At 43.9% G+C, this 13,325-nt stretch overlaps 1 protein-coding gene across 9 annotated transcripts in view; it reads right to left on the minus strand.

Moving 5' to 3' along the window:
• RBKS (ribokinase) overlaps nt 1-13,325 on the minus strand; it is a 97,517-nt gene that overhangs the window by 32,186 nt on the left and 52,006 nt on the right. For all 9 annotated transcript variants that reach the window (XR_008596941.1, XM_054978786.1, XM_054978742.1 and 6 more), the window contains one exon: nt 9,542-9,633. Coding sequence is in view for 8 of the 9 variants with exons in the window: in XM_054978786.1 (XP_054834761.1) it covers nt 9,542-9,633 (92 nt within the window). In the remaining variant the exon portion in view is untranslated. The remainder of the gene's footprint in view (nt 1-9,541; nt 9,634-13,325) is intronic.

Consider the following 13,325-nt stretch of genomic DNA (forward strand, 5'->3'; position numbering starts at 1 on the left):
GTAGCAGTTGTGGTGCAATCACCTGATAATGAGGTAATGGTGGTGAGGGGAATGGATTCCAGACTATAGAGTGCATGGCTGTGAGGCAAAAGTGGTGACAAAGTATTGGGTTTGGTCATTGGAGTCCGGGCCAGTACCTGTGGCAGGTATCCAGTGGTTGGCGATGGTAGGTCCATTTGATCCTGATGGGGTAAGGTTGGCCATGGGGGCCTTGTGGGTCAGTCCCTGCTTCCTCGCCCGCTGGCACTTTACGCTCAACATGGCCAAGCTAGGACATAAGATGGATGGGCCTATATGGTGAGGTAGCTGGAGTGCCATCCACACAGGCACCATTGGCACCCGCCCATCTTTGCAGGCTATGTCTGCATAGCCCCTGACTGGCTATGTCATGTATATCCAGGGCCCTTAGGGATGGCTTCACTCCACTATATCCTGCCCTAGGCAGCAGAGTGTGAGTCAGGTGTTGGTGTCTCTAGGGGTATACCCAGCAGGGCCTGGTATAGGGACCCAGCCCTATAAGTGTCATGTCTGAGCCCCATCCATGCCAATGCTGATGCTGTTGTAATTAGCTAATGCTAAGACTAATGCAGACCTGTTGTTCTGAACAAATACTTCATGCTGTAACTTAATATCATATTGCCAATGCCATAACTGTTTCTTTCACAGGCTTATTGCAGGTGCTTATCTAAAGGACTGTAGAAACTTCCAGTGCTCATGACTTTGTATACTACTCATTCCCGTGCATTACTATGTCTTGCTTTCTCAGTGACTCAACTTGATAGTACAGGTATGCAAGACGTTCTCAGGGCAAATTCGCGCCAAAAGACCTATTTACTGTTGGGAGGGGGAAGGAGCGAACGTGTGTGTTAAGAGGAAAGATTTTCCCATGTTACTATTCCTGTCAATCTTGCTCTTACTGCTGAGATACCTACCTTGCTTCTGAGTAACCCTATGGACATATCTATGGAAATGATTTGATTTCTGAATAAAGCCATTTAACCAAGAGCTTGGATTTCTTGTTGCAGTGGTACAGGAATCCATCTGCCATAGCCTGTCATCCATAGCCTGACATTAAGGCTGAAAGCACTTCAGTGACATGGAAAGTCCCCCAAGTGTGTCGATGCATTGCTTTGCATAAGAATGTCTGATGGACAAGCCTTGCTCATGTATCACTGCTCAACCCCCCAAAGCCCCCCTTTTTTGGCCAGTCTCCCCCCTTTTGATTAGTTACCAGAAAGCCTGTAGTAGTTAATTCCATTCATTACTCTACCACCTAGTAGGGCCCAGTAAATGATGCTATACCAGAGTATTCCTGCTCTGTATGCTATGCATCCTTCAACTGGGCCATCAGGTTGTTCGGAGGTGTGGGGTTGGCGCGAAAGAGTCAATGGCAACACTGAGTTGTTATTTTGCCTCCTCCCGGTCCTGCCAGAAGATGCTTTGCTGTTGGGTTGTCATTTAAGGGCCAATGCTATGTGGTCAGGGCTCTACCAACTGGGCGCTGTGTCTCAGGTGTGGTCTTTGGCTGCTTCAGCTCTTTTCTTGAGGGGGCATGTTTCACCTGTCCATGGCAGTAACAAGGCCATGATTACCCTGCAGTTACCACATTTCAAACTTAGGATTACAGCAGGCATGTGGGAGGACCTCCAAGTATGGGGGTTTCTCAACTCCTTTAACGAAGCCACCTTATGGAGGGAGGCCTGTTTCTAGTTGGCGAGCTGTACGCCTTCTACGATGCCTCTGTATACACTGCTTTAGGGTCTTTTGATGGTGGAACTGGTTAGCTTGCCCTTGAGGCTAACTGGTCGCTGGCCCAGATTCCTCAGGATTTTGCCAGCTTGAAAGGTAGAAGTGTAGAGGGCAATCTAGTTTGCCATTTCACCCAGCACTCAATTGGCCTTTGATTGTGCTGTATGCTGGTTTATGTGGGGGGGGGGCATGGTGGCTTGGGTTTAGTGTGCCTTCCGGCTTTGTTGTGCCACAGTTTCTTCTGGCTGCTCCACTTTGTTATGGCCTAATTCTTTAAGGATGGGTCATAAGGAGCATTTATGGCTCACAACGTGAATCTTATAGGTGACACAGTGGCAAATGGGCAAAAGGCAGTGGGGCTTAGGAGGTTATTGGGCCCCAGGGTGGTTGGGCGCTATGCCTGGAGTCCTCCTTGGGCAGTATGTGGAGGGCCAGTGATTGGGTATGCCACTGTTCTGACATGCATGGCACACCCTCACCACACCCCAGCCTGGATGGTTCAGAGGCAACGCTGCCCAAGTTGGCCTGGCAGGTCTCTTTCAGCACCCAGTTCTTAGGATTGGGCAGCCTCTAGGGCTACAGCCCCAGGCCATTTATCCAGCGGGTTGGCCGGTGCCAGCCAGGAGTGCTCGATCAAATTTGCAGCCCAGCTCAGTGTTGTAGAATGTCATTTTTTTCTGTAGGTGCTGTATTGCCGCAGGAGGCTGATGATCCTCACCTGCTGACGCAGAATGGTGGTGACCAATCGAGGGTGGTCCTCTGCCTCATGTTCTGGTCATTCACCTGGGAGGTTAAGTCCTTGGCTGCATGGCATGGCCCTTTAGTTATAGGCTCACACAAACTTGCAGGCATAGGCAAGGTGGCTTGGTGCACTGGAGGGGAGGTGCGGTCCTCCGCCTCACATTCTTGTCATTCACCTGTGAAGTAATGACCTTGGCTGTGGGGCATGGCCCTTCCATTATAGGCTCACACAGGCTTGCAGCATATAGGCAAGTAGTGGCCTGGTGGTTTAATGTTAATGTGGTCTGCAATGCTTCTGCAACATGTGAGGAGGGAAGTGTTGGACCCAAAAGCAATTGAGAGGGCTAGGCGTAAGGCCAAGAGAGCCCTTTTTAAGGCATGGGTGGAAGGGTTGGTAATCTATCTGTCCCATCAGCAAATCACGGCTGAATTTTCTGACCTCTACAGAGAGGATGGAGTTCACCTATTGGTGAAAGGGAACAACATCTTCTGGAATGATATGTGGCGAGGACTCAGGTTGGCATTAAGCTACCTGTGGGGCACAAAGGCCTAAGCAGAGGCTTGGCCTTGGTGGTGGTAGGTTAGAAGTTGGGGGAAATCAGCGGGCTGGTGAGCCCCCTTGGCATATCCCCATTGGTGGGGAATGGGGGTCTGTCAGGAGCGGCTGGCTGCTTTACAGCCCAGTTGTGAGGACAGATGCCCTGGGGGGAGACCCATGGACAAGCCATTCCTCCCCAAGCTTCACGGCCAGGTGGAGGAGCTTTAAGGGGGGGAAACACTTTGCCTGGCTGGGCCGGGTCCCAGCCATGTCCATGGATGTCTTGCACCTGGGGCAGCGGGGGCTTGCCCAGACAGGTCAGGGCAGAGGTCCAGGAGTGACCCCAGGGCCTGACCTGTACTGCTAGTTAGGCCCTTGCTGTGTTGACAGTTATGCTGTTGTAATTTAATAAAGTGGCCCTTTAGTTCCCAATTCTTGTGTCTGCCTCTTCATTCCGAATTGTGTGTGTGTGTGGGGGGCAAATGTTGATTGTAAGCGCCTTTGGAGCAAAAGCCTCTATCTTTTGCCTGCAAAACTTTTGAGAGTTTATGGACATTGATACATTCCTGAGAGTTAGCCATGCTATTCTGTTTCGGAAATACTGGAAAGAAGTCTTATGGGGCACTAAATGCTAACATATAATAATTATTTATATAAGGAATTGGTTCTTAATGTTTAGTCCACTATCACCCATCAATATACAACATCATCGCTGAATGCCTCACTCCATATAAAAATTGGGATATAAAAATATCACGCCATCCAAGGCAGCTTTGCATGATACACATCGATCTCAGACATCCTTTCAATACAACTCTTGTACCTGCTGGCAATCGGCAACCTCCTCTTTAGTATTAGGTCTGATTGCTGTGTGCCACTCTTCTTAAGGCCTATGGGAGAAATATAGCATTCTATCCTCAGGGCACAGTAAGAAGTATAAAACAGTTCTCTACTGGCTGTCAGAAGCCATTGCTAGTGGGAACAAGAGGCTGTCTAAAGTCCCAAATTCCCCCACCCCATTTGTAAATTGCTCTCCATTAAGAAGCATTGATTTAAGGCATTTTTAACTTATTTTCTTCCAGAAATGACTTAATAATACTCCCCCTCTTCTAGTTTGAATTTATATAGCTTTAGAAAACAGACAGCCTTAAGTTTGGCTTCCACAAGCCTAAAATTTGATATACTTATTCTGCATTTCTTTCATTAGGGAGAAGAGAGAACCAGCACATTCCTGGGCAAACCTCAGGGATTAGACTACGCTACATCTGGTGCACAGTGAATTAACCAGCCAGTTCCAACAGGCTTGATCTTTCTGGGAAAAGGGAGAAGGGAAAAGCCCAAATTACAAGCTAAGCAAAAAAGCAGGAAGTGATAACTTCGTAAGAAGTGTATGCAGTATTTTGTGCAAGGAGCACATACAAAGAATTAAGAGCTGCACAAATAAAAGTTATTACTGAAGCAAGCAGGAATAAAAAGAAGAAAGAACCCACAGTCTGAGAAATGTCCTTACTGGTAGATGGTCCACTGATACTCAAACCCTATTTGTACTTTTTTCTAGTACAAAAAATGTCAGTAACAAGATGCTTTAGAATACCAACTGTGTGTGGTTGCTAAAGTATCCACAGTGTTTGGTGGATGCACACAATAAAGCATGTCTTTCTAACCAATAATCATTCAGAGGACATGACCCACATGGCAGAGCTTGCAGCTACATTTGATTCGTCCAAGTCTTTGGAAAGTCACTGAATGGTTTTATACCTCTGCAGCTGAGAAGATAAATAACAGAAACTTCCTGCCTAATCCCATAACTGTTATCATCCAATCATAACCTCACAATTACGTGTAGCCATATGAATTATTAAGGCACCTGGCAGAAACTTCACAGCTTGTGCCGACAATGGGGCATAAATTTCCACTTCCCTTTAAAGTAGATGGCAAGTCAGCACAAAAAAGTCACACACAGATGCTAATTTTGATGCACTCTGAGTTTTCTTTCCCTTTTATAAATAGCTTGTAGAAAATGATTGTAACTAATTTTTTTCCCTTTCGGCCACGTTTCTTTGTCCACAAAATTATAACAGATAAGCAAATCTCTATGCCTTGCCCAAAGTTGACTTTAATTTTGAATTAAGAATCCAGGAACATTTAAAGGCTGGCCTTTACTGTTATTCCTCTGCTTTGGCTGATATGGACAGAATGATCATGCCTAGTGCAGGAGTTCCATGTGGCAAGCTCTTTCTACCAGTGCTTCTGCATAATCGTGATTTACCAGTCTGTGCAGAACGGTGTCAAATTATCTGAGTAAACTAAAAGTGCCTCCAAAAATTGTATAGCAGAGAAATCTTAAGCAGGCCTACTCAGAATCTTACTCAGTGGGGCTTGCTCCCAGGAAAGTGTTCTTAGAACTTCAGCCTACTTCAGGAAGAGAGTGGCTATACACTCTCTCATGTATGACACATTTGATAGAAACCAACCACCAGCTGCAGAAATGGCAAGTACAGATACCTAAGGACACAAACCCTGACTGCCTTCATCTATGGCCCTGTTGCATCATATCCAGAGTCAATGAATATAGATCGGGTGGGCATAGGATGGTAGCAGCTATGCATGTTTTGCTGAAAATCTGCATTGAGCCTACATGTGGAATTGTAGGGATCTCTAAGTGTAATAGGGAACTCTGCAAAAGAGTCTTATGAAAAATGGAGATAGTCAACTGAATGCATGTTATCATGATCCTGGGCCTCAGGCTGTTGAGGAGGCAGAGCCTTCAAAGCATATAAGACTCTGCCCAGGGAGGGAGGGAGGATGTTCATTCCCTTAGGCAGGGCTGCAGTGAGGCTGCTTTTGGCGGGAACTGATCCCTTACGCCAAGGCAGGGTAAGTCTGACTTGAAGAGGATCAGGTATTAATAAAGTGGTAGCAACCCTGTCAGTTATTTACTTTATTCTTTTCTAGCTAGCTTATTTTACCTGGAACTTTTGCTCTGTGTTTCTGTAACGTACCCTGTGTTAATCTGTCCTACTAGCATAACTGTTCTTTTACTTCATCTATTTTACACTATTTGATTAATAAACCAGTCTTTTTTGTTCACTCTGCCTGGATCCTTCACACCTCACATTCTGCACCCTGCAATGACAGAATAGAGAGCTGCCAGGTGTGGTACTCCGGCGCTCCCCAGCCTAGCCCTAGAACCCGACCCCACTCCAGGGCTGCAGGGGGCAAGGTTGGGAAATTCCTGGAGATCTGGGGGATGGACCTTGGGGAGGGGAGAAAGCTCAGCAGGGCATAATGCCATAAAGTCTACTCACTAAAGCAGCCATTTTCCCTAGGGAAACTGATATCTGAAATTTGAAGATCAGTTGTAATTCTGGGAGAGCCCCAGGTACTTCCTGGAGCTTGGCAACCCTAGAAGTAGGCTATGTGTGGGACTGGAGGGGTCCTTGGAAAGGGCTCCTGTTCACAACAAGATGTGCATGGCCCTGCCTTTTCCTATGACAATGTAGATCCTCAACCTGTCCCTCCTCTTGCCACATATGCATTCACACCCTGATAGGTCATTTGAACAAAGTATACACTTTGAAGGAAAGTCAGGAGAAGCCCAGAACAAGGAGCTCATACTGTCAGCTCCTGAAGAGCTTGAAAAAGACCAGCTGAGGCAACCCTTTCCCACTTCTTGCAGCTAATTCAGGATCTTTGTCCTGAGGGAAAGGCAAGAGGAGATACCCAGGTCAGGAAGTGCATACCATCAGCTCCTGAGAAGGCAATCAACAGCTCGAGACAGTGTTGACTATTTTGTCATTTTCAGTTTTTAAACTGTAAACTGCTGGATATCTTGACAAAGGGATATAAATGCATTAACTGAGTAAAGCCATGGCAAATTACATTCCAACATCCATCCATCCATTCCATCTACAGCAGCAGCAGTGCAGGAGCCTTTTTAAAGTTCTTTATTTATACTTCTACTAAACAACTTGCTGTCAAAACAGGCAAAAATTCCACTAAATCATCACATGTGTGTGTGCGCGCGCGGGAGCACGTGCGCATGTGCCGTCAAGTTGCTTCTGACTTATGGTGACCCCATGAATTAACAAGCTCCAAAACGTCCTATCATTGACAGCCTTGTTTGTGTCTTGCAAATAGAAGACCAAGGCTTCCTTTATTGAGTCAATCCATCTCATGTAGGATCTTCTCTTTTCTTACTGCCTTCAACTTTTCCTAGCACTGATGTCTTTTCCAGTGAGTCTTGTCTCTCATAATGTGATCAAAGTTTAGTTGTCTTAGTTTCTAGGGAGAATTCAGGCTTCGTTTGATCTAGAATCCACTTATGTATAGCATGCCTTTCTTTTTTGAAAGCACTCAGGACAGTGTCATAAAATTGACATTTTAAAAGAAGGAACATTTGTAACAATACAAATAAACAAAACAAACATCAACAAAAAAGCAGAAACAAAACTGCAACAATTAAAAACAAAGTGTGACCATAAACTTAAGGTCTTAAAAACATAATGAAAACAAGGATTTTCTTTCAAAAGTAGGATTTCCTAATTCTCAATATGCTGAATTTATGCAAAACTAGCTCCAGCATTACCTTTGCACCCTTGAGATAACTTCTGGAATGACTGCTGTGGACATATGGAAGCCTATGTAGACAGAGTACAGGATTTGGAAGACATGGAATCATGTTCCATATCTGCCAGAGGCTCATTGTGTGAACTCCTGGTTATGGCATGGAGGGGAAAAAACCAAAAGAGCAGAACTGGAAGCTTGCTTTGTGGTAAGGCTGTGTATGAGGGTAAATAGAATTCCGAGTGGGAATGCTGCCAACCAGACTTAGCTGGTGGATAGTTTCTGGGTCAAATTCAAGGTGATGGCTTTGGGCTTTGAAGTCCAAAATGGTTTGGGGCCTGGGTATCTCAGAGAACATAGCCCTCTTAATCATTATGATCAGTGGGAGAGGCCCTGCTCCAAATCTCTTTTAGCAGACTTCACCACTATGTTGCCTTACATACTACCTGTTGTCTTAAATATGTGCTCCTATGAACTACTTGTTCTTCGTGTGGTCTAATGTCAGCCCTAGAATTGCTTATGTTCTGTTTCAGTGTTTCTTCAACTCTGTATTGGATTCTTACTAATGCTATGTCTTTGTAAAAATGGGTTTATTTACCCTATGGCATTGTTTACGGAAATGTCCTTGAAACCGACTGTACTAATCTCACACTGTGTAATTCGCCTTGAGTCTCAGTGAGAAAGGCAGACTATAAATGACATAAATAAATAAAAACAGCAGGAAGCTCAGATTAACTCTACACATATCAGGACCTTCTATAAGGATGCTCCAGAACTCTGGAATGGTGTTCCATATGAAATCTGCCATTCTTACAGCCCATTGGAAAAGTCTGAAAACTTTTGGGGTTAGGTTTTTGTTTGGTTGCAAGGATGGGTAGACTGTGAGCCTCCCTGTGCTGCAGAGCTCATGCCAAGAATGGAAGTAAGGGGTCTGTCCTCTCCAACAACCCCCCCACCTGAAAGCTTCTGCATTCTCATCTCCCTTGGTGGCTGCTGGGAGGACAGCAAGCTAGCCAGAGGAGAAAGAGCAAAACCACCACAGCCGCCACCCAGGAAAAGAGCAAGCTGACCACAGAGGTGTGGTGGTGCTTTTGCTCTCTTCTTTCCAAGGTCAGCTGGCCCTCTTCCAGGCACTATGGCAATCTCACTCTCTTACCCAACCTTTGTGCCTCAGGCTGAGGACAAAGTAAGGAGGCAGAAAAGGAAGCCCTTCCCCTCATTCTAGATACACAAGGGTTGGCTAAGGTTCAGCAGTGGTGGGGAGGGAGAATCCTACATGCCCAGAGGTACTCTGGTAATTAAAAATGTTACTGTTACAGATTTAATGTTAATAGTTATATTACTGTATGTGTACATTTGGCAGGATGGTACCCAGGGTGTACAGTAGTCATTTAGCTCCTAGGTTGATGGTGATTGCAAATGCAATTCTCTGAGAGCTATAGAGTGAATACTACTATTTTCATCGCTGTGTTCAATATGGTTGATCTGTTCCCAAGGGTCCACTGACACACACACACACACACAGCCCAAGCTACATTTTAGCCTTTGGTAATAGTAAGTGGAAGGCAGGAATGATACACTCTCTTAACTCTGTCCTTGGAATCCACCCTAAGGTTTTTATTTCTTTGCTTGAAAAGCAGCCTAGACATTTTGTAAATAACATAATCAGTGCAAACTGTTTGTTCCCATTTCTGTAATTCACAATGGCCAATGAGGTGGGGACTTGAATCTATCTGGAACTCATCAGTTCTGTTTTAAATGCCTTTCAGGCCTTTCTAAGTATAATCAGATCACTGTGAGTCTGCAGTGCAAAACAGCACTTTTAGAATCACAAATCTCTTGCTTGAATTGTAAGAGAGAAAACTTCATGTGAATTTTTGGAGATAATCTCAAAGTTCCACGTTACCCATGTACAGTTATAGTGAGCCCAATGGCATCTGTATTTACCTCACTTTCATTGCAGCAGATGATGTTGGAATGGATATAAAACTGTGGATCTAGATCAGCCAGAGCGGGAGCAGGGTTAAATAATGTCTTCACTGAAAGAGAATGGAAAATATTATCCAAATCAATGGCAGATCATACTTAAATATGAATAATTGGATAGGACCCAGCAAACGGTCTGTGTTGTTATGGCTAAAGCATTTTCAGTTCCACATTTTTCCCAGATATATAAAAAGTACTTGCAGAGACACAAAACTCCAGCACCACAATCCTATTTGCTGTTGTTACAAAACAGAGGGAAACTCTGATCTTCTTTATGAGTGTTTGGTTAATGCTTTCACAAGAATATTAAAGTTCAAGGATGGTAATCATGTCTCTGTCATCAAAAAATAAAGGGAATTAATTAGCAACATTAAGAGTCTGTTGAATTCAGAAAAACAGAAAGCTTAATTAGTATTAATTTATTGAGCATTTCCTGTATATCAGAAGGGAATCTGCAATTGTTGATAAACTCAGCTTCATGGACAGTCACTTAGTTAACAGAATTCTCTGAAAGAACTAAGCCCAAAGTTCAGCTTGTTATTAACAAGACATTAACATTATCATTAACTGTGTCATACCAAATGGATCATCTTTTCATAAAACATCACTTAGGTTCAAAACTTAACACTCAGGTCTTGATTTTGGGCACCTTGTAGCCCCAGTAACCTTCATCTAAAGGGAACTTTTACAATATGGCAAACTCTGCCTCCCCCTTTATATTACACAGTTATTTCCATTTAAAGCAATCGATTTTGGCTTCTCTTGCTTCCCATCTACATTATTCTCTTTCTTTAATACCTACTAACACCTCCTCCATATCTATTAACACATCACTAGACCGTGAATTCAAAGTGTTTAGAGGTAACAGAACAGCAGTGTAGGATACTGAAGTGCATCCCATCATTTCGGAACTTAACAGATGGAGTAACAACTTGAATTGTAAGGAAAACAGCAAGCAAAGGAATTACAAACTTGACAAGGGACCTTAAAGTAGTGATGATCCAGGGGGAAGGGAGACATTTGAGCTGTTGCCAAGCTATGCAGTATTATGACTCTTGTCCAATATTGTACATACATGAAGAAGTAATCCTGCATTCTACATATGAAACCCGCAGAGTTTGGTGTGGTTTATGGATTTCCACCAATGCTATTCATTTTACTTTTGGTGGCTAACTTAGCAACATTTTTAGACAATCAGGTTTGGAAGAAGCAACCTGTGATTCTTTCTTAAGAATCAGAGGTTCATGTGTGGCTGGTAATATATACATTCAACAAATAAGGCGTTGAAAGGAATCCCAATTAGAAGGTGGATTGTAGGAGAAGAACTAGAAGAAACCCCAAATGGAATGACTTTCCATCCACATTCTGTCGTTATTATTTCCCATTCACCCAACATTCTGTACACAATCACATAACTCATGTTCGCACTGCTAAGGATTCCCCTCATTTTTTTAAAAAAAGTCTTCTTATTTCCTTGAAGAACCACCCTGCAGATGAGCCACCTTATAATGGCAGTGCGGAGATACAAAGGCTGAGGATGAGCCTCGGCAAGTTGAGCAAGGCCTGGATGAGAGGAAGGGTTACCAGCCCCTGACCCTGTCAGGAGCTCTCTCTAGATGTGAACAGAAGTTCTGCCCTAGTGTGTCTTGTTTGGTCCAGGAGGCATAGCGTCAAAACCACATCCCAAAGAATGTAGGTTGTATGTCCATCCACTCTGCAATATTTCTGATGTCCTAATGTCCTTCCTCCAGTATTTTCAAACTTGCCATGGACCTACAACTTCCATCTCTTTTCTATCTTTTCCTTTCCTGGCTAGAACTGTCAGAATGTCTGCATCCTTGTGTTGTCTTATTTACATTTAGGGAGCCTCAACCAATTGACTGGAGGAAGTGTACCATGACCAAAGTTTGAAACCTGTTCAACATCTAACTCCAGTCTAAGCCCATTGATTTCAAAAGACTGGAGTACCTCTGCTTAGGATTTCATTGTAAGTTGCCTTGGAGAGCCTTCACAGACTACTGCCACTTTCTGACTTCAGTGAGAGATGCTTGACAATTTACTGATACATTGCTTATAAAATTGTTGGGAACTTTATCTGCTGCCCATGTTCTATATTGAAAGTATTTTCTATTGATATGATAGCTAAATGAAAGTTAGCCTATATGATATTTTTTAACACAGTTGATGAGATGCAACATTTCAGTGCTGAACAACAAGAAGAGGTGCTGGAAATTGCCCTCAAGTCACAGCAGAGTATGGTGACCCCTGGCAGGATTTTCATGGCAAGAGACTAACAGAGGTGGTTTGCCAATTCCTGCCCCTGCAACCCTAGTTTTCATTGGAGGTCTCCCACCCAATTACTAACCAAGGCTTACCCCGTTTAGCTTCTGAGATCTGATGAGATCAGGTTCATCTGGGCAATCCAAGTCAGAGCACAGCAAGAAGTACAAGTCATGAAACCTACTCAGGACTGGCCTACTGAAGATGGTCTTGGGGCTAGTTTCCTAACTTGGTAAAGCAATGAGGGAGAAGTAATGTTTCTCTTTAGGCACCATTAAGAAGTCACAGCCTGTAATTGTGGAACTTCAACTCTTGTTTTATATTTAAACTAGTGAAGTGAGCAAAGAAAATAGCAAGTCCAAGTGCTACAGTCATTTCAAGGATGGTGGATTTAATAACATGCCTTGGCACTGGGCCAGTCAAAATAGAGGCCAGCACTCCTACACTTGCCATGGAGATCATGTAATGACTAGCAGTAGGACAATGAGACACCGGCAAGTGTAATACTGTCAGTTTGTCACCTATAAAACCATCATGAGTGAATGGGAACAAGAAGACTTACAACTACAAGCTTCCATCTCCCTGTTTCTTCTGAGCATGGCATCTGGGCGTGCATTTGTTAAACAAAAATAGTCTAGTGTGCTTCCTAACATAAACTACTGCATTAAACATGAGGGGGCTTCAGACAAAAAAGAAAGGAAGTGCCACTAACACACTCCAGCTGGGAGGGTGTTTTAAGATCGCAGTGTTAGCAAAGTGTTTATGGGAATTTGATTATACAAGGCATTTCAACATGTGTTGCCTGTCATCTAGGGCAGAGACGGTCAGAAATTTGCTGGTGTGTGGGTCTCACTATGACGACAGATGGTACACTCTCTTCGGATGGTTCCTGTCTTTTGATGATGCAATCTCTTGCGTTAAGTTGCTGATGCTTTGCTTGCTCAATCTGTGGGATTCTACCTTTTGGTTTAACATTTGCATCCAGGAACAAAAAATGCATTTGTTCTTTCTTCCTGCTACAGTCCGTCTCTTCTGTTTCTCCCTGCTTTCTACTTATGCCTTGAGTACATATATTTAGAAGAGCCATTTACTGAAACAGAACCTATTTCCAAGTAAGTGTACTTTGGTGGCAATCTTCTTTGATGCTGATGAATGGCTTTAGGTCAAGGGTTGCAAGAGAGAGCCCTTTAGTTGCATTGGTGGACAATCTTCATTTAAAGCTAGACAGTAACCCCTGATAATAGCTTTTTCCACAGCCTTTGATATAGTTCACAACTCCGTTCTTATTCATCAGTTGAAATATGGAGTTTTTAAGGGAGCGGTTCTTTGATGGCTTTGGTCTTTTTTGGCCAGGATCCTGCAGGGAATCACTGTTCAAAGCACTCTGCTCTAGAGTTACAATGAGGTTGCATGTGGCCAGTCTGACATTTCTCCTCCTGTGCACCACCTCAGCCTGGGCCCTCTG

Source organism: Eublepharis macularius, chromosome 1 (genome assembly GCF_028583425.1).
Source record: "Eublepharis macularius isolate TG4126 chromosome 1, MPM_Emac_v1.0, whole genome shotgun sequence".
In the NCBI taxonomy this organism is placed as follows: domain Eukaryota; kingdom Metazoa; phylum Chordata; class Lepidosauria; order Squamata; family Eublepharidae; genus Eublepharis; species Eublepharis macularius.